We start from the raw sequence: 21,612 nt of genomic DNA on the forward strand, positions 1-21,612 counted from the left end.
TGCTTCCCGTTGGCTTGTAGCCTAATAACGCAACAATTGGCCATATGTTACATTATAACGCACACACACACGCACACAAACACATTCAGTATGCAAAAGTTTTAACCACTTCAATTGTTTAACAAAACATTTTCTGGACAGCTATCCTTATTAGCATTGATGGGAAAAATCATACTTTATACTCTTATAGAAAACAGTGAAGTATTCCAGTGTTAATATATGAATATACGGTAATGAATCATTTGGATAGATAAATATTTACATATAATACAAACAAATGTCTGTTTTCTGTAAGGAGGATGATTTTGCATATGCACGTCTGTGTTTATGTACATGTAATATTACATATGTGTGCTTGTGTTTGGGAATGGGATTGTTTTGGGCATGTACTTGTGCACAAATCCAACACGATTTAATTTAGTCAAATAATAAAGTGCTTCCCGTTGGCTTGTAGCCTAATAACGCAACAATTGGACATATGTTACATTATAACGCACACACACACACACACACACACACACACACACACACACACACATTATTATTATTATTATTATTATTATTATTATTATTATTATAGCCTACATAACCTCATACATTCACATTCTCTTAACTTTGATACCATTACATTATGACTATTGTGCTACTTTGTCCAACGGCACAATAGTCCCGTATTTCGCGTAGTCTAGTCTTTATCTCAATTTTGGCAACCTATTCTCTTTACATTCGCGATTGTGTCTTGCCCTTTCTGTAGAGCAAAAAAAAAAAAAAAAACTTCTGTGAGGATTTTGCCCTGTTGATTTTAGGTTGAACTTAAACACACACACACTTTATTTACAACTCAAAGGGCATTTCTAAGTGCATATAAACACACAACCAAACGACTGGTATCTCATTAACTCCAGATTTACTCAATGCAACAGGCTTACATCAATGCTAGCACATATTCTTAAATTTGTGGATATCAATACCAATACAAATACATAATAGTTTTGCAATAGTTCACCCTGATCTTCTGTTTCTGGTTTACCAGAAGTATGGTGTGCATACTCATGCACAAACACACGGATACTGCTCAAAGGGCAAGATTCACATTGGCACTGTCATTTTGCTCACACTCCACTTGCACTCTGTCTCTCACACGCGCGCACACATACACACACACACACAAACACATACATATCTAGTCACATATCGAGTCACCCAGCTGAAGTTAAGCACCGGACTATCTGTATATTAATCCAGTCCAGGTGAGTATTCTCCCTTGCCTTGCTGTGTCTATGTAAGACAATGGTATTCATTCTCTATGTTGACGATAGTGTTTATTTAGCACTGATGTTAGGTTCTGTAGTTATTGTGACACTCAGAACATAGCAGTGTTTTTGTCATAATTGTGTTAGAAATATTTGATGCTAGAGTTCGGAAGAGTTGAAATGTTTTGAAAATTGTAAAATGATAAAAACTGTCAAATTTGTAGCCAAGTAATTTCAGTAAATGTTCTATCACAAGGATTTACATGAAACTCTATGGATTGCTCCATGGGGACAAACTGATTTTTTTTTCTGAGAACTATATGGAGATATAGTAGTAGTGGGTGCCTCTGTCTGGAGATCACCATGATTTGGATCTGAGATCAATTCAGAGATTGAAGCCTACAGAGCTGCAGGGGTGACAAACTATGATGAAAAGCATTTAAAGCAACGATATGCAACAGTTTGCCTCTACTTGTCTGTGGTAGTTATTATACCTTTTGTGTTTGTACTAGTTTTTGATAGGGCTGTCAAAATAATGTGTTAATTTTGATTAATTAATTACAGAAAGAATAACACGTTAAAAAAAATAACGCTGAATCACATTTCATAGTGACATTTGACCCAGTGCAATCTGGCTACAGTGACTCTAGGAGACAGACGAGAAAGCACTGCTTGGTCCTGTGAATGAAACATTTAGCCTACTTTTAAAAAATGCCCAGACCACTCCTGTTGACAGGAGCACCATTCTCTACTATTTCTACAGTAAGGAATTTCCTTAGTACATCTCTTGATGATATTGACAGTGAGTGGAAACTTCAGTCATTGGCATTTATCATGCTAAAAATCTGACACCAGGCACTACACTGATGCCTGCACCAAAAGGAAAATGATAATAAAAGAGAGACACGTTGAACTTTAAAGTCTGTGATGTTTGTTTGGCGCTTCATTGATTCACTCATCTGCCAACATTGTTTTTAAAATATGTTCATAGCAAAAATGGATGCATGCGATTCATTTAAATTAATTAATCACAGAGTATGTAATTAATTAGATTGTTTGTTAAGTCACTTGACAGCCCTAGTTTTTAATGTTATGTTCAAATTCACAATGGTTTATAGTCATGAAAGGTAAGATGAACTGTTCCCCCTATAGCTGCCCAGGCAATTCAACACATATGGACCAATCTGCAAAATGTAGAAGGCATGACATCGCCAACTGCTAGTTAGCATTCTAACTTTTGTTATCATAAGATCATGTGAAAATATGAAGTCAGCTATTAAGGGAAATTCTTTGACCTGCGATTCCCCTCGGGTGGGGAAAAAACACACACACATTTTTATAGGGATGATTAGATAACAGCCAACTTGCACATTTCCACTTACTTGACAATGTACACACCATTCTTTATAATAATTTTGAGTAGGATAGTACACTGACTGTATGTTAAATAAATATGAAATCTGCTTGAAACAAATGATATGCAGACAAAGATAGGATTGGCCTGGATTGTATTTAAAGCACCACCAAAGAGTTTTTTGTACCTTAAAATAATGTTTCCAAAATTGTTTCAGTGGTTCATCAATTCATAACAGGTTGAACGGCACTTCTGCATTCGCTTCGCTATAACCGCAATATGCAATTTTGCAAAATAGTCTGTAGTTTGATGAAATGAGACATAAGAAACTACACATTTGACTTACTTCAATACATCATACTTTCATAAAATCATGCAACATACTCATCCTTGTCTGTGGACGTTATTTGCAAATCCGGTGCTGGATAAACAAATAGCGTGCGTGCGCCAGAGGAAAAGTGCTTTGGTGTTGCTTTAATAAAGTACATTTGCATCATGAAGTGTGTTTCTGTCATGAAAGAGAGCCCATTTTCTGATAAAAATGTAGATTCCCTGTAATGCAAGAGTCTTTGGATCAAACAATCAATCGATCAATCAACCAACCAACCAACCAATCAATCAATCAATCAATCAAGCAAGCAGGCAAGCAAGTAAGCAAGCTTTATTTAGCATTTACCCTTATCTGAAACAAATTTCCCTCTTGGGAGACCTGAACAACCTTGCAACTGGATGAGTTTTTAATAAAATGTGTACTTAATAACTTTCTGTGGACCTTTGTTCCTGTTATTAAGACAGTTAACAAACACTTTCATCTGTGCGGACCTGCCGAGGTCTTTTTACACAATATGAATGCACAGACTATGGTCTCCATCATCCTTCATGGCTAATGTATACTACTCTGCATGTGTTTGCTTGTTTGTCCGTCTAGCTTCTAACACTGGCAATGAAGGACGACACAAATGGAGCAGTTGCTGTGACTAATAACTACCATGATGATTTTCACAACACAGAGAGCAGTGATGATCAGGCTTTCTGGAGAAAAGGTAGCCTATATATATAATTATGACCGCCGCGAAGCGCCATAGGGTCCGTACGGTTTAGGACCACCTTTTTTTGTATGTTGATCTTAAGGGGCCATGTCAACCCATTCCATAACCACTCATTTTATGTATAGCGCCATCTAGTTAAAAACAAAAAAGTAAAAATGAGGTGTTGTAATCGCAGGTATCTGTGATCTAACATGGTCAAAACTGCACGAAATTGGAAGTGTAGGATCATTATGACACCTTCTGAAGGCACACCAAGTTTTGTGGAATTCCGTTCATGGGGGGCCATACAATAAATTAAATTAGGCCTATGTTATACCATGGTCTAGGTTGAAAAGGGTGTCGTTTAAAAAGTGATATACTACACCTATGAAGTAGATCTGGTAAAAAAAAGTTTAATCGCCGTTCCATATCAATGCTTATGAATGGTAACTATAACAACGATAGTAGGACGACGGTTGAGCCTGGAGGCAGGCTTCACAACAATGGAATCAACTGTAAACAGCTGAAAAAACTAACGATTTTAGCTCTAAAACTCATTTAGTATTAATAATTGATTTCATATTTATTTATTTTGTAAGTGACCATGGTATAAACGGGATAATGCCCTTCGATGCGTCCATTATCAGAAATAAATGGACTTCGGTGAAGCATCGCTTCGCGTCGGACGGTTCACGCCTCCGCGTCGTCCATTTATTTCTGATAATGGACACCTCATCGGGAATTATCCCTTACTTACTGTACACCAACTGGCCTGTAGGTGGCCGGACACAGTTTTCTGTGAATATCTCGAGAACCGTAGGGCCTAGGAGGACCACCTTTTTTTGTATGTTTGTCTTAAGGGGCCATGTCAACCCATCCCATTACCACTCAATTCATGTAGGCCTATAGCGCCACCTAAAAAATAAAAAGCAAAAATTAGGTGTAATCACAATATCTCTGGCTGACATGGTCAAAACTGCACGAAATTGAAAGTGTAGGATCATTATAACACCCTCTGAATGCATGCCAAGTTTCGTGGACTTTCGTTCATGGGGGACGATACAATAAATGAATTTATGTGTAGGCCTACATTTAGTGACCGTACACCAACAGTTTTCTGTGAATATCTTGAAAACCGTAGGGCCTAGGATGACCAATTTTTTGCGTATGTTTGCTTCCAGGGGTCATGTTAACCCGTTCCATATGCACACATGTGCATAAACAGATATTCACACACACACATACATTCACAGTAATCATACGTATGACACACACACACACACACACACACACACACACACACACACACACAAACACGTACACACACACATGCACACAATTCAAGAATTTCTCATAATTATGAACAGGCAAGATGGGGGTGGGGTTGTATAAAATGTATTTTACATGTGAAATCTATGAACTAATCATGTTTTGGTACTTGTTGTCTAGCAGATACCAGTGAGAATTGAGTGTGCTTAACACAATTCAGTGAGACAGTTAGAATCATATATGCCTTTCACCTTTTGTTTTTAGCCAGCAGCCAGACCTGCAGATACCCTGACTTTGCTGAATTACTGAAGCTAAGCAGGCTTAGTTAGTACTTGGATAAGAAACCTCCTTGAAAGAGTAGGTTCCTGCTGGAAGTGGTGTTGGTGGCTGGCCAGTAGGTGGCACTCTTCCTTGTGGCCAAAAGCCACCAAACAAATATCACTCCCAATGTCCTATTGCAGTGACAGGGACACTGTACTACAGGAGATGTTTTCCTTTGCATGAATGTTAAATTGAGGTCCTGACTCACCATGGTTGTTAAAGATCCCATGGCACTTATCGCAAAGAGTAGGTGGTTCCCTGATTTGCTTTATTTATGTACACATACATAAAGACACACACACATGCACACACACATAAACACACACACACACACACATTGCAGCTGTATGTTGGCCAGTTCTTGCAACATACAGCTCCTGGTGGTGATGTCATTTAAAGGAGCTATGTGGAATTCCGTGAGCTTTGAATTATGTTGAACACAGCCACACATCACTTTCTTTACTCACACATTGTATTTAATACAGTGGCCACACGTGGTACATCTCAGTATTACAAGAGAGTGGCCAAGCCTAGCTGGTTTGCATCAGCTGGATTACACAGAGCATACAGTAGATGTACATTTGATGTTACATAAAAATGCTATTTATTCATTTTAGATGTTTTTAACAAAACAGTTGTAATCTGTATTCTGGATATGTGTGTTTGTGTCTGTGTGTCTATTAGAAGATAAACCACCTGCAAGTACTTCACGGTGGAGGCTATATGTGGTCTACTCCCTGATTGCTATTGTACTCATGGCTCTTATCATCACTGTGGCAATGAACAGTGAGTAACACACGCACGCACGCACTGTGGCGTATGTCATGGAGCCTTCACCATGTCTGCCCATTTTCTTAAACAGCCTTTACCCATTTCTCTTTAATAGTATGTTATCTCTATCCTTTACTATGCAAGAGTATAAACTGTTTTCTAAACTTAAACTGATATCTCTCATATTCTCTCTTTTATAAACGTGCTATTTTTCCTACTTAAATCTTAAACTTTTCTTGTCCCCATTGATTATTAATCTGATTGAGTAAACGTCATTGGCTGGCTGTGATTGACTTAGTAGGCTTCCATAGAAGGGAACGCACGCACGCACAACTTAATATATTCTTAAATATTCCTATGTTATCGACTCACATAAGTTGTGTTTCCTTTTCATGCATGATGTTGATGTTGATCTTATTTAGTTGTGCTTTTTATTAAATTAACTATTTCCTGTTTCTGTCTTTGTGTCTGTTTCTGTCTCTGTATCCAACTGGGTCACTCTATTTCTGTATGTGTTACTGTCCATATGTGTGTGTGTGCCTGTGTGTGTGTGCATGCTGTGTAGATGGTCAGGCTTCTGGAAGGTTCTCTGCTTTAGAAGAGAGTCTGACGAGCATCAACAATACTTACCAGGCCCTCATCTCGTCTGTTGAAAACAAAGGCAAGTAAAGCTTGTATAGAGAAATCAGACCAAGACTGCATTAAAAGCATTATTGAGTAAACCGTGATACAAAGGAGTGTACAAAATTGAAGTTATCATTTAATGATTGTTCAACAGTTCTTTGAGGAAGCATGAATTAGCCAGTTGTACACATACAGTAAATGTACATTTTCTATTCATACTGCATATAATGACTTGTGGCCTGCTAGTTCAAATGAAATGAGCCAAATATGACTAAAGTTGACATTGCGACTTCATAACACATTAAACCTCAAGCCTTTTTCATCAAAAACACTTTTGACAGCACTGATCTGAAACAGAATTCCCCTTGAGTTTGAAGGCATTGCCACTGGTGCCAACTTTACATCAGACAGACAGTCAGACAGACAGTCAGAAGAGGGTGCTGTACAAAACATTTGTCATGATTGCATGGCTTGTAGTGATCACCTTGACCTTGGTTAACCTATAAACCTCATGAGGTTGTAAGCATGATTCGGCAGATACTACATTTTATTACGCAGCATAATGCAGATTATCAGTGATCTCTTAATTATATCACAACACACTGCAGAAACTCTCAAATAAAATACACACACTTACACAAAGACACATACACACACTAATTATACTCCTTTTTTTCAGATGTCGCCAATAGGCAAGAAATCAATCGATTGCAGTTCTCGCTGCTGATTATGCAGAAAAAACTGGATAAAGGTACTGTATCTTTCACTGTCTCACTGTGTGCATCTGTGTGTGTGTTTGCATTTGCTGCCCTGATTCTGCCTTTCCTCTTATCATGTTCTCTCTGTTCTGCTAGAACCTTTTGTGTCTGTCTGTTGTCCCTCCTCCTCTCATGTTGCACTATTTCTGTGTCACTCTGAGTTGGATTTCATGGTGTGAGATATGTGATGGATTCAATCTACTATGAGTCTGCTTCTGTATATGTAACATCTCTCTCTCTCTCTCTCTCTCTCTCTCTCTCTCTCTCTCTCTGTGTGTGTGTGTGTGTGTGTGTGTGTTCTATGTGTGTGTTTGTGTGTAGTTGGTGATTCAGTTAAGTCTTTGCCCGAGTTGGAAAACCAGCTGTCAGAGTTCAAGTGTAGTCTTATGAGGTTGATGAGGAATGGTAAGACTAAATACACACACACACACACAAAGACAAACATATGTATTCAGTATGCAAAAGTTTTAACCACTTCAGTTGTTTAACAAAACATTTTCTGGACAGCTATCCTTATTAGCATTGATGGGAAAAATCATATGTTATACCTATAGAAAACAGTGAAGAATTCCAGTGTTAATATATGAATATATAATGAATCATATTTTGGATATATAAATATATACATATATACATATAATACAAACAAAACAAGTGTTTTCTGTAAGGAGGTTGATTTTGCATATGCACGTCTGTGTTTATGTACATGTAATATTACATATGTGTGCTTGTGTTTGGGTATGGGATTGTTTTGTGCATGTACATGTGTGTGGGTGTGTGTGATGTTGTCCATGTGTGTGTGTGTGTGTGTGTGTGTGTGTGTGTGTGTGTGTGTGTGTGTGTGCACATGCGCATGTAGACACTAACATGGAGTGCTGTCCTCTGGGCTGGGTGGCGTACTCCTCTCACTGCTACTTCTTCTCCGGAGAGGGCATGTCCTGGTACAGCTCCCGGGACAGCTGTGTGAGCCACGGGGCTTCTCTGCTCGTGCTCAAGAGCCCTGCCGAGAAGGTACAGAACATACCCACAAGCCAGTTCATCGAGAAATCTGTATAGTATTTAAGATCTTTGGTAGCGGCACAGTATGGCCCAGACTTGAACTTTGGCAACCTTAGACACGGGAAGAAGGCACATTAGCAAGGAGGCTAAAAGCCATGGGTGCTAGTTTTTTATCACTAGCATGTTTTTACCCATTGCACAGCTCTGACAGTTACCTACTGGCTACTGTTACAATAACATGATTTTCAACATTGCCATAAAACTGGAGTTTACACTGATAGAATCAAACCCTATACTGAATGCCTTTAATATTTCATTCATCTCTCTCTCTCTCTATTACCATGACAGCACTTTGTAATTAGCAGAACGATGCCGATGTTTTACTGGCTGGGTCTGAGTGATGAGCGCACTGGAGAATGGGAGTGGCTGGATGGGACACCTTACACTGTGATGAGAAGGTTTGTGTGTGTGCCTGTGTTTTCAGTTTCTTTCTCTCTCTCTCTCTCTCTCTCTGTGAGTTGTGTGTTCAGTAAGTAATCTCATGACTGAAATGTAAAAATTGATTGATACCATACTTTTATATGGTAGTTGGATTCTAGGATGATTACTAAATTAATGTGAGTACTCCATGGTGTGTGTGTGTGTGTGTGTCCATCAGTCTTGAACTGTATATGTGTCTGTGTGTGTGTGTTTTCAGTGAATGGATGCCTGGGCAGCCAGATGACTGGCGTCTCCATGGTTTGGGCGGGGGTGAAGACTGTGCTCATTTTCACAGAGATGGTCGCTATAATGACGACCACTGCTCCCGTCGTTACCGCTATGTCTGCAAAGCTCCAATCAGCGCCAACCTGAAACCCTTCACCGATTAGTGTCCTTAATTTAAAGACTGTGTATCTATGTGTGAAAACGTCATATGCATGTTATGAATTGATAAAGAATGGATGCAGGTGTTTGATTATTGCATTGGTCAATTTGAATGTAAATATATTTAATATATATATGATTATATACGCTCTGGGTTGGCAATGAGGACACAAATGGTTAAGAGACTGTTACCAAAATCAGTTCACTCCATTTCCACCTGTTCATCTTTGATGGTTCGATGAAACCACTATAGGGAGACAACATTGCTTACAAAACTTTTTATTGAGTGATATGTATTGTTTCTTTAAGTAGAATTAATTGAATCTACAAATAGTGATAATAGTAGACGACCATATGAACTATTTTTTTGTGTTTGTGTGCGCTTTTCAGTGTTTCTAACGGTGACAGCATTAGGGAACTGACAGCAGAGGCATATGTAGCCTATCCAAATATAGGCTTAGAGTTGTAGTATTTAAGTAATTTCACAACAAGAAAGAAAACATGGTAAACAGTTGACCTTTGATAGCCTATTTCTACGACGCGACTCAATATCGCACAAACCGCAGAGTATTACAGTTCAGAATATCTGAGGGGTCCGGGAACACAGAGTCCACTCGGAAACCCTCTCCCAAAGCGACTCGCAGTAGTTCCTCCATGAAGGCGCGCGAATCACGCAGCTCAGAAGCAGACTCTGTTCTCAGCTCACGGAATCCGTGCTTCTCGTGCTGGTCTCGAGGCAGCTCGTCGGGGCATGGGACCCACTCCAAACGCAGGCAGTTCTGACGGGAGTTGCTTGGTTGGGGCGAAACAGGACCGTCTCTTGCTGTGTATGAAAAACGCGCGCACAGAACATCGAGGACTGCGCGAGATGTGCAGAAAAGAGTGGCTACATGAACACGTATAGCGCACGACCTTAACTCATAGTTTTCAGGACCACGCTTTAAGTTGAAGTGCAGAACACGCATCTCACTTTCCGTGGTGACATTTAACATAGCGGCACGGCAGCTTGTTGTACCACCACCTGTCTCATGACGCCGAATCTCATCAAGCAACGGGCGAATCTGGAAGAAATCCGCCTCGCGCTTCAGCAGCGCCAGTTCGTTAAAGTCCTCAGGCAAATCGAGGCTGTTGGAGCGCAGGTAATTGAGGATGTAGCGAAAAACTTTCCCGTCGCGATCGATGAAGAAGTTTCCACGCCGGTCTCTCAGTAAAGGGATCTGCCCAGTGAACATTGCGCCAAGCATGGAGTCACGGCAACGGGTGAGGGTGTCCAGAGTAGTTGTGTATACCTCTCCTCCTACATTGACAGACACTGGGTCCCGCGGTGAATTACCGTTACTATCCGATGTGTTTAGCATGCTACACCACAGAGATCTGCTGGAGTTGTCTCAGGATCTGCACCTGTTGGATGTTCCAATGCGTAGCTTACACAGCACTCAACACGGAGAGACTAGTTTGCTTCTTTAACAAAGTCTCTTTTGCCTCATTTGCTGTCAGCTGAGTCCCCAGCTGAGTTACGTAACGGAGGCTCTGTCTGTTCACACTTTGGTTCTCGGACGGCATACTAATTACCCCTCTCTGTATCCCGCTGACCGTGATCCCGAGACGTGCATTTTTCACTGCACTTACAAAACCCACATTGTTGGACGCGAGTAAACGGTGTCTGTCTGTGTCAGTTTCTTTTCTTTCTCGCTCTCTGTCTCTTTCCCCTATCTTTTAAATCACTTGTTGCAGTGTGTTATTGTGTCAGCGATAACGGCAACACGTCTCCATTGTGCCTGTGTGTGCGAGCCAGTGAGGATTATAAGAACTTTGTACCTAGACTTCTGAGGAGTGACATAATAGTTCAGTCCACTATGAACTATGATCTAATTCAATAATAAAGTTATAATAAATATACACTAGGTACGGTATAAAGTGTAGGCCTATATAGGACAGCATACCTATCACCACTCAGTGAACTTAAGTGGATTGATTATGACCGCCGCGCAAGGTTTAATAACTATATGATATAATATAATTAATCAGTTCTTTCTCTTCCGAATTTTGTTTTTATCCAGTTTTTTTGTGACAACGATTACTGGGACACTGAAAGACCGGGCTGCACGAAACTTGATGGGCATGTAGCCCCAAGCATGACAAGGAACCGTTGTCCGAAAGGAGGGTAGGCCGGCGGACAGAGTTTTCTGTGAATATCTCGAGAACCGTAGGGCCTGGGCTAGAATGACCAACTTTTTTTCGTATGTTGCTGTCAAGGGACCATGTCAACCCATCCCATATCCACTCATTTGAGGTATAGTGGCACCTATTTAAAATTTAAAAAGCAAAAACGAGGCGTTGTATTTGCAGGTATCTCTGGCTGACATGTCCAAAACTGCACGACATTTGAAGTGTATGATCATTATGACACCCTCTGAATGCATGCCAAGTTCCGTGGAATTCCGTTCATGGGGGGCCATATCAGCTACATACACGCACAGACACACACAGGCTTGCACACAGTCACACACACCCAGGCACACACACACACACACACACACATAATGACACCCACATGCACACACGCACACACACATAAAAAGTTAAAAACACACACACATGCAGGCAAGCAGGCACACACACACACAAATAAAACACACACACCTCATTACCCCCACAAGAGAACACACACACACACACACAGAAGCACACAAATACACAAAAATAAACACACACTATGCACACACTCATTTACATACACAAAAGTTGCTATAGGGGCTGGAGTAGGAGATGGAGCAAAATTGATTGCAATAGAAGCGTGATTTATTTTTGCGGAGAAAATGTGCAGGACTGAGCGGTGGCCATATTTTGTACCACTAGTTTGCAGAAGTCTGGTCATTTCCATTACATGTAATTCTGTGCAGCCCTCCCCATTTCTCTTGCTCTGTTCCCAGCACTTAATTCTCTTGCAGACATTCTCTCTCTTTTAACTCCTCCCCAAAGTCATTCACCTTGTTCTTTGTTCCTTATTGTAACAATTAATCACAACTAGAAATGCAATTCCAATGAATTACCAGTGCATGAAAATGCAAAACATACTGTATGATGTAAAATATGTAACCCTGCAAGGCGAAACCAGTCGCTTTGGTAAAATTTACAAAATGAAGTTATTGTGCTCACATGAACGGCCATAAACTAAGCTTTCCAACGATTTGTATATCGAAGGTATTGCAAAAAGTATCTCTAAGATAACCGCATCCAAAGTTGAAAGTCCAGCACCGGACATCTCACAATAACCAAAGAAGAACTTACTTCGGAGGTCAATAACGTCAACAACACGTCCACTAGAGAACATGACGTTGGGGACCAATCGGGGACGTCGTGAATGTCCGCTTAAAGTCCTGGGGACGTCCCGTGTTTGTCGGGTTCCCCCTAGCGCCTGTGATCGGAAAAACCACCCTTGCAACTGTCGGCCTCAGTGTCAGGAAGTATAACGAGTGTAACGAATTGCTTTACTGCATTCAAATACACATACATGCCAGGCACCGGCTAGAAAAAGGTAGCGATGGAGTTTCTCAGACATTCGTCACGACAAAGCCAGCGAAAAAGAAGCAAAAACCGAGAAAACAGTAAGGAAATTGCCAATACTGCATAGTTTACCTTTAACAATACCATCGCGCTATATCGTTGGTATGAATGAATCTATTTATTTATTAATTTATCTGAGGTGCCGGACTGTTCTGGCCCACTTTAACCCCTGGTTATCAGGCAGCTATTTTCCTATTCAAGTGAATGGGAAGGAATACGTAAGGGAGGTTGAGTGCTGTCTCCTGATTAGAAAGTCTCAAGTTTTTAAATGTTGTACCATAAAATAAAATGTGCTGCACAACAGCATCCACAATTCACAAGCCTTTATTTGATGAATAAGTTGCATTGTTTAATCATGGTGATATCATTGTCCATACACATACATCAACAATGTCTACGTCATTATTTTTTTTTTTATTGATTAAGTGATACCAAAGGAATATTTTACATACTGCCATCAATATCTGTTTGATATTTGGATATGGATGATGATAGTCTGGGATTTCTCTCTCTCTCTCTCATCATCTTTCAGGGATGTATTCCCTGAATGTATTGCAGTGTGATGTTACTTGAAAGCCCCAGTCTTCTGAACCTCTCCCCAAACTGAAATACAAACACAAACACACAACACAACACAACACAACACAACACACCACACATTTACACACACACACACACACACACACACACACACACACACAAACACACACACACACACATAAAGTGGTACATTAGAATGTGAGTAGTAAATTAGAACTTGTGGTAGTAAAAAAATAGTTGAAGCAATCTATACCTGTTCAATGGCCAGTTGTTCAATTTCAGACTGTGTCAGCTCCCTCTCTGAGATAAGTGTTGCACTCAGTCCAATCACATGACCTTAAAAAAGTAAAGCAATGTGCCTTTGAGTCACAAAAGTAATCCAACACACACACATATGGACACATTCATGCTCTCGCTCATCTGCTTCAATTAATTTATTATGTGCAGCACACAGACACACACAAGACATACACAAATCACAGATATCAAACTCTGATGCTGAATGGTCCCACACTAACACTCACTACTTCCACGGGTTCTTGGGTTGGTGTTTGAGTAGAGGGATGATTTGGGGTTGGTGTTAAAAGAGCTGTAGTCTGAGCTGGATGTTTGGTCAGCCGTTGAGTTGGGTCTGCTGGAGGTTGGTTGAGAGGTTGGGCTGGAGATTGGAGTGGATAGAACAGTAGATGAGTCGCTAGTGATGTATGTGTTCTTGGTGAAAGAGGATGTTGCGTTTGATTTAAGTGAGAATTCCATATGGGTAGATTGTGCTGGTGTAGAGTCTGCTGGTGTAGCTGTTGGTTTTGAGGTGATAAAGCCAGTGGATGGAGGTCCATGAGTTTGGATGGAACTATAGTTGGAGCCAGTGCTGTCTGATGAGGCACCATTGAGTGTCACAGAAGTGGTGCCTGTGTAAGTTCCAAGAGCATCACGTTGAGTGATGCCAAGAGTACTAGAAGAGGCAATGAGAGTGGTGCCAGAGCTACTGTCGGCACTGGTAGCAGGACTGGTGCCAACCATATCTCCAAACGTTGTGCCATGGGTAGGAATGGGGGAATTGTCAGTTGGAGGACGGGGGGTGACACTCATGCCAAAGGTGTCGCCAACTCTGGCAGTAAGTGGAATACTGGAGGTAAATCTGTCAGTAGCCTGTGATGTCACACCTGTAACTGTAACCAAAGTGGGTTCAATAGGTCCTGATACTGTGCTGAAGGTGCTTAGAGCTCTAGGACTTGCAGCAGAACTTGGTGAAAGACTAGAACCATAGGATACTGAAGTAGACCCAATAGAACCAGGGGTAATCATTTTGCCTGTAGTGGTGGCTTGGGGCAGCAATTGTGAGGTTGTGAGAATTGGTGGGGTCTTATTTGTGGAACTATAGTTGACAGTTACATTAGGACCAGAGCTCATATTTGGGGTTAATGCACCAGTAAAAGTTTTTGATGTTGGTGTGGGAGGAAATTGCAAAATATCAGTTTGACTATATACTGGGGTGGACGTTAGCTTAGTGGTCAGATTTGATGTAACGGCAAGAGTATTACTGCTAGTTTGGTTAGTGTCAGGGGTGGATACAGATATGTAATCTGTGGTAGATAGAGTGGTTGAAGCTTCAGCTAGAGGAGTGGAGACTGTAGAGACTGGGATGGAAGTGAAACTAGGATTTAGGGTGGATGTTGGGGTTGAAATCTGACTAGAAAGCATAGTTGAAGCTGAAACAACAGCAAGATCAGGTGTTGGGGTAAGGGTCATGTCAGGATTTGTGGGGTTATGTTTGGATGTCTGGTTTATAACAGTAGTGGCTATAAGAGAGATGTTTGTAGGGGATGGAGTAATTGAGGAGGTGGATGGGGGAGTAAAGTAAGAGCTGGTAACGTGTGTGGAAGCTGGGCTAGAGGTTTGGTTGGAGGTGGCTTTGAGCATTGGTGTAAGTGTGTAATTTAATGTTTGGTTTGGTGGAAGTGAAGGGAATGAGTCAGTGGTGGGGATGATACCTGGTGCTGTAGTTGTTAAGTTAGATGTAGAGGCAGGGACAGCAGGAAGTGTGGGGGTACGTGTTGTGGTGAAGCCTGTGCTGGTTGATTGGTTGAAGGGAGGTCCATGTGTTTGTATGGATGTAGAGATGGACCCTGTAGTGGAGTATGATAAAGAGCCAGTAGCAACTACAAATGGGGAGTCAGTGGTATTCAGTGGAGTCAAGGTACTACCTTGAGTTATGGTGAGACTATTGAGAGAGCCACTGAGAGTGGCACTGTAGCTAGTGACAGCAATGGTGCTAGTAACATTAGTAGTGCCAACCATATCTTCAGGGGTTGTGGGAGAGCGACTGAGAGTGGTATCAGGGCTGGTGACAGCCCTGGTACCAGTAGTAGTGCCAGCCATATCTTCATGGGTTGTGCCATGGGTAGTAATGAGAGTAGTTTCCATAGGACTTTGAGTGTCAGAACTAATTCTGGTGCTGGCAGCAGATGTAATGTTGATGGCAGAACTGTCAGTAGCCTTAGACGTCAAATCTGATACTGAGTCCAAAGTGGAATCTGGTACCATGCTGACGGAGTTGGGAAGTGTGTTGGCAAAACTGAGCGAGTTACCAAAATTAGGCATTACTCCAGTAGAACCCCGAGGTCCAAAGACAGTTGTGCTAGCTGTGGTGGTGATAGACACTGGAGTTGGTATCTTGGTGGTTTTATTAAAGATGACTGGATCTAAAGATTACAAATACAGAAAAGGTACAGGGTAAGCAATTAAAAGGGTAGCTGCAGTACACTATAACATGCAGGTCAGGAAGAAAATACAAATACGCCTGTTGAGTCTAAACGGTTCTCATATTTCTCATTTTGCCTGCTCTTGCTACTCACTTTCGATTTAAAAAAAGAATCTAGCCTTACTTGGCGCCACATTGATTTCATAATATTGACAATAAGCATACATTAAGTTATGATGAGCAGTCTTCATTGCTTTGACAATAAAGGATGTAACAACCTGTTGCCATCTTGACATTTCTGTTTGCTATTAAAACACAAACTATACAGCCTAGCCACCTTGTGGAATGCGTTTTAATTAGCAAAGATTAATATCCCCTGGTTCATGTTATGTTTAGCTTAAGGAGAACAAATCATTGAAGAGACTCACCAATTTGATTCTACAAAGGCAAAGTAAGGCCAGCACTGTTTGGCAATGCTCCAAACTATAGGCTAGTGAGTGCAGTTTAGGCTGATAGCCCTATTTAGTCAACCTGAACTTGACAAGAACAGCATAACTCTGCCACCTCCTTGTCCTTGTTGCCTTTATGATTTCCTTATAACTTTAATATACCAACAGGGGCGTCGGACTGGGGGTAAAACCAGTACTGATTACTAGGGCCCCAAGGGGAGGGAGGGCCCCTTGAAAAGACTGGAATATATGAGGGGGGATATGGGGGCCCATCAGGACTGCCTATGAATAGGGCCCAGGATCTTGTGCTACACCCCTGTATACCAAACAGGAAATGCAAACAAAATGACATGGCCTGGAACTGGTTCTTTCTCTCTCTCTCTCTCTCTCTCTCTCTCTCTCTTTCTCTCTCTATTTCTCTAGTGCATGTTTAAAGTAGCCTACGTTCCGAATTATGTTTAATGTTAAGATAATGTTCATACGGAGCCCGGGAGGTGTCATTGCAAGATATTTTTGTATATTGAGAGACTGTGCGCTCATTTTAGTAAATTGTGTGCTCATTTTACTAAATGTTGGTCTCATTTTACTAGATTGTGTGCACCATTTAGTATATTGTGTGCTCATTTTAGTATATTGTGGCACAATTTATTAAATCATCATGTGCACGTTTTACTAAATTGTCAGCTCATTTTACAAAAAATAAAATAAGAGCACAATTTAATAAAATGAGCACACGATGACTTGTTACGTGTACTTGTATGTTTGATAAATAGGTCCTACTTGTACATTTGATAAATAGGTCCATCTCATCTCAAGGTTTTAATGCACGATCGGAACTATAAATAGATTCTGCACCATTTGCTCTTTAAAAAAACAAAAAAGTCATAACAAAACATCCGGGGCTATAGCCCTGAATGCCCATACCTAATGACTGCTCACCTCCATAACAGATGAAAGGAAGAGATCTGGTGCAATTTTCGTCTGTCCATTTCCCAGAGGCATTGAAAGATACAGCCGTGCAGTGCTGATGCCCCTCCTCCACGGTCTGCCGCCCGTTATCCGGCTCTCCTTCTCTCCAGTTCCTAAAGGTGGAGTTAGTCTGGTCCGACCAGCTTCTAGTTCTGTGCAGGCCCAGCCAGGCGATGCCTGAATCCAACAAATCAATGATGTTTTGGTACTCTGCCTTGTTTCGGATGCTGACCAAATCTGTGTGGTGCTCTCTGCAATACTGCTGGCCAAAAGTCCAGTTCATGAACTGTGGGATCAGAACATATGTCTCATTGATGTTTTCTCTTCCTAAAAAAACATGAACAGGAAACAAACGTGAGCAAATATCTGGTGCTATTTCCCCCACTAATTTCCCCAGCACAACTAAACAACTGGACATGCTTAATCTAGCACTTAACACTTACCTTATTCTCTATCCTGACTATCCCGCCTTTTTCTGCTCTTGACTTAATTTTACTTCAATTGGGACTTGTTCCCTTTTTTTGTAAGTGGTTTTGATAAAAGCGTCAGATAAATGACTAAATGTAAAATATTGCATCGTACATATAGTATTTTCAGCTGAACTGAACTAACTTACTCACCATCATAGCAGATGACAGGAAAGGTATAATCACATGGAGCATCATGCCATTTATTGTCAAATACCATCACAGCACACAGCTCATTGCCACCATAGTTATCAGGTTTATCCCACCATTGCCTAAAGTATCTCTCCCCCTCTTTGTAGTAGCTTTCATTTTCCAAAGACCACCTCCAGCTTTTTAGGGTGTCATCATAGAGGCCGATCCAAGCGGAGTCATTATAGCTTCCGTCCACTGACTGCATAAGACTGCCCATGTCGTCCACATCATAAACAGTGGCCAGGTCTATGTAGTACGTTTGGCAGTGTGTTTGAGCCTCAGTCCAAGTCATTGGCTCATTCACAAAATGATATGGATGGGGAAGGGCAAATAAGAGGGTGCAGAGGCCTGAGCAGCAAAAACAAAAGAGACCAAGAGTGGTATCAGTAACCAGACTGTATCAGACTGTACAGCTACATTAACCAATATGAGAAATGATGATTGTATTCATTATTTAATATAAGTATATATTTTTTGACAAATAAAGTAGTCTTTACTCGTTAAAACAGGGGTAATGGGCATGGTGGGAATGTATTGTTATTGATGTGGGGATTTATTTTTTGAGCTCCTATTAACTTCCTTCGTAATAGTTTTGCTGTCCCTGGCACTGAGTTTTGCCTCGTCTTGCAATAGTTTTGTGTTCCCTCGCAAAGTGAAAAGTATTGTGAGGGAATGCAAAGTTGTTGTGAGGGAACGTAGACTGATTGCAAGTGAATGCAAAAGTATTGCAAGGGAACGGAACATTGTTGTGAGGAGGAACACAAAAGGAGCTCTAAAAATACATTTCCACCTCTAAAAAATAATTCTCACTATGACCCGTTAGGTGCTCTGTACAGTAGAGAGTGTGGTCATTTGGGCTTTTTTGTATCATAGCTTGCACTTTACATGCATTTCCAACCAACCTGAGACCAGCAGAAGAAGGAACATGATCAGTCTGCAGGAAAATACCTACAGTATGAGAGCACATTTAAATTAAAAGGATGTAAAATATGATGTTAATGTAAAACGTGTAGCTGGACATTTTTTTAATTATCTGTAAAATATCTCTTGAACACAAATCTTCAGAAAGTTAAGTCATATGTTTTAATTATTGAGTGCAGGTTTGTATATTGCTGTCAGCATTCTCTCCAAATGTTATTTGAGCTGAAGCAGACCCTCCCTTGATTTGTATTGTGTGACCTGATATTCGGCATGACAAAGAGAAATCTGAGATCATTGCCAGAGGAATACAAGAAACCCTGACCCAAAACTATTCACAGCTATAAAACAAAATAATATGATTTTTTCCATTGTACAACAGTTGAAACTAAACTGGAGAAAGACTGGAGAATTAAACGGGAGAATTAAAGGATTCATGTAGGAGCGTCCTACATAGGACTGCCTTACATGAATACAAACATTCAACCAATATTACCAAAAAACAATAATTAAGATTGCCTGAACATTTTGAATGAAACAATAACTTGACCTTAACACTAGACAATGTATTGATCATTATGACTCACGTGATGACATTTGCTTCAACAGCAGAACACAGGTCCCACTTTTTGGTCCAGTGAGTAGCATTCAAGTCAACCACATGGAATTCACATTCAGCGTTAGGCTAGGATATGCCCAAGGATTGTGGAAAATATTCATAACAATACAGTTATGTTTGCTCTTTGTATTATTCAATAAAAAAACCTCAATGTGGTAAACAAGCAGTAGATCCTGCTCCTCCTGAATGAAAGCTCGGAATAAAATGCAATAGGTTACCTCCACCTACGCCCACATCTCTCCCTTTCTCTCTCTCTCTCTCTCTCTGTGAGCGCATGTGCGGGTGAGTGGGCGGAGTAGGCTACTGTGAGTGAGACCTGTGAGTGGAACTGCTGTCAGTGTTGCCATAGACCTCTGAAGTTCGCCTACAAAAAAGCTGCCATCTTTAAGATGCGGTATCTTGTGATTTTTCCTACGGGAAAATAACATGGGGATTTTGAATTATCGCACCTGTTAAACTCTTGTGGGGACAAAGAAGTCTGAAATGCAGACGTTTTGCTCAACACACTTTTGTCCTCTGCCTTCGAGTGGGTACCGTGATCTTCGGTATGTTATGTTGTTTCTGCGTAGAATCTACGCAGCGTCTACATGTACACAGAGGGCATTTTTAACCTATGCCTCTGCGTTGACTCTGCGCTGTACCTGTAAGCTCCTCTAACATGACCGCCCCAGAAATGTAGCGTCAGAGGTTCGGGGAGTGGATGTTAATGGTGCATTCATGGCACCTGGGAATGACAAGGACCGCCCCGCAGTGTTGTAGTTAAGTCACTATGACTCGAGTCCAAGTGCAGGTTCGAGTCTCCAGTATTGAAGTCCGAGTCGAGTCACTATTAATAAATGCAAAACTGGCAACCTTCGGGGCATTCATGTCTCCAGGCATTTGGAGCCGTTAAAGTTAGCCTAACGTCCGTTATTGACATGTATACAGTATGACATGAAGCAGTAACACTCCATTGCACTAACATTAATACTAAACATAATTTAGATATTAAAATCCTATACCAAATAATATTCTAATGACATATTACAATTATAGCCTAATGACATTACAAAAAAAGTCGAGTCCTCGTCTCAATATCCGAGTCTGCATGGTCTGAATGTACGAGTCCGAGTCCAAGTTCGAGTCATTCAGTGCTCAAGTCCAAGTCAAGAGTCTCTAAATTTAGCTCATGACTCGAGTCCGAGTCTTGGACTTGAGTACTACAACACTGCCGCGCCGTGATTACTTTGCTGCTTCAATCCGGTCACCAATTCATGCATTGCCAGGTCTTGCTGTGCGTGCAATACAGTGCAGTCGCTTCTTTTGGGCTTATTTTCATGTACAAAGACTTACGTGGAATTCCTACTAAAACATCGCGTACACGAAAACCTGGAAAGTTGCGCAAGCACAAAAAAATCCAGATGTATGACACTGTGCGTAAGCAGCAATCCGCACAACCTTTCTTTGTACATCCCAATTAACGTGAAATTAAGTGCCCATGCACGAGCATTACACTCCACCCTCTCTCCTCCCTCAATCACACTTATTTTGGGTTGCATTTTAATATGCTAACTAGAAGGCCACTCAAGAGCGCAGACCTCTGTGGAGACAAAATGGCCTATCCCACAATATTAATAAGAATGAAAATTAATTTGTGGATCCATCCACCCTGCTCCAAAATGTAAGAACTGAGATCATCAAAAAAAAACTGTACGTCTTTATAATCTGTAATTAATAACAAAAAACAGTAGTGGCAGAGCGTGGCAGGGCTACTAGGGCCAGAGACATACAAAACACATAACACGCGAGTGTTCAGTGGGCCGAAACACCGCGACACATAGAGGCCAGGAGGGGATCTTCCCTGACCCCGCTAATGGGTTCCACCACCCATGCCCCGAAGGTCCCCATAGGGAGAAGCCATCGTTCTCGTTCATCGTAACTCGTTCTAGGCGTTAGATGCACCACCAGTG

General features: G+C 41.1%; 3 protein-coding genes across 3 annotated transcripts; 1 reads left to right on the forward strand and 2 right to left on the reverse strand.

Moving 5' to 3' along the window:
• Positions 1–916: 916 nt before the first annotated feature.
• On the forward strand, positions 917–9,329 carry asgrl2 (asialoglycoprotein receptor-like 2). The gene is made up of 9 exons (XM_042069466.1): positions 917–1,250; positions 3,536–3,650; positions 5,910–6,011; positions 6,562–6,657; positions 7,300–7,371; positions 7,700–7,783; positions 8,238–8,389; positions 8,726–8,835; positions 9,075–9,329. The coding sequence occupies exons 2-9, from the start codon at positions 3,551–3,553 to the stop codon at positions 9,244–9,246; spliced, it is 888 nt and encodes a 295-aa protein (XP_041925400.1). The 5' UTR covers positions 917–1,250; positions 3,536–3,550; the 3' UTR covers positions 9,247–9,329.
• Positions 9,330–9,521: 192 nt separating this feature from the next.
• LOC121689573 (BTB/POZ domain-containing protein KCTD11-like) lies at positions 9,522–10,984 on the reverse strand. The gene has a single exon (XM_042069473.1). It carries the CDS (start codon positions 10,597–10,599, stop codon positions 9,787–9,789), a length of 813 nt encoding a protein of 270 aa, XP_041925407.1. The 5' UTR covers positions 10,600–10,984; the 3' UTR covers positions 9,522–9,786.
• A 2,005-nt stretch (positions 10,985–12,989) lies between these two features.
• On the reverse strand, positions 12,990–19,850 carry LOC121689563 (putative C-type lectin domain family 20 member A). The gene is made up of 7 exons (XM_042069460.1): positions 19,632–19,850; positions 19,029–19,074; positions 18,088–18,474; positions 17,438–17,794; positions 15,937–16,050; positions 13,602–13,684; positions 12,990–13,411 (listed from the first exon to the last, which is right to left on the reverse strand). The coding sequence occupies exons 2-7, from the start codon at positions 19,051–19,053 to the stop codon at positions 13,337–13,339; spliced, it is 1,041 nt and encodes a 346-aa protein (XP_041925394.1). The 5' UTR covers positions 19,054–19,074; positions 19,632–19,850; the 3' UTR covers positions 12,990–13,336.
• Between the last annotated feature and the right edge of the window lie 1,762 nt (positions 19,851–21,612).

This window comes from Alosa sapidissima, chromosome 18, assembly GCF_018492685.1.
Source record: "Alosa sapidissima isolate fAloSap1 chromosome 18, fAloSap1.pri, whole genome shotgun sequence".
NCBI classification, from domain to species: Eukaryota; Metazoa; Chordata; class Actinopteri; order Clupeiformes; family Clupeidae; genus Alosa; species Alosa sapidissima.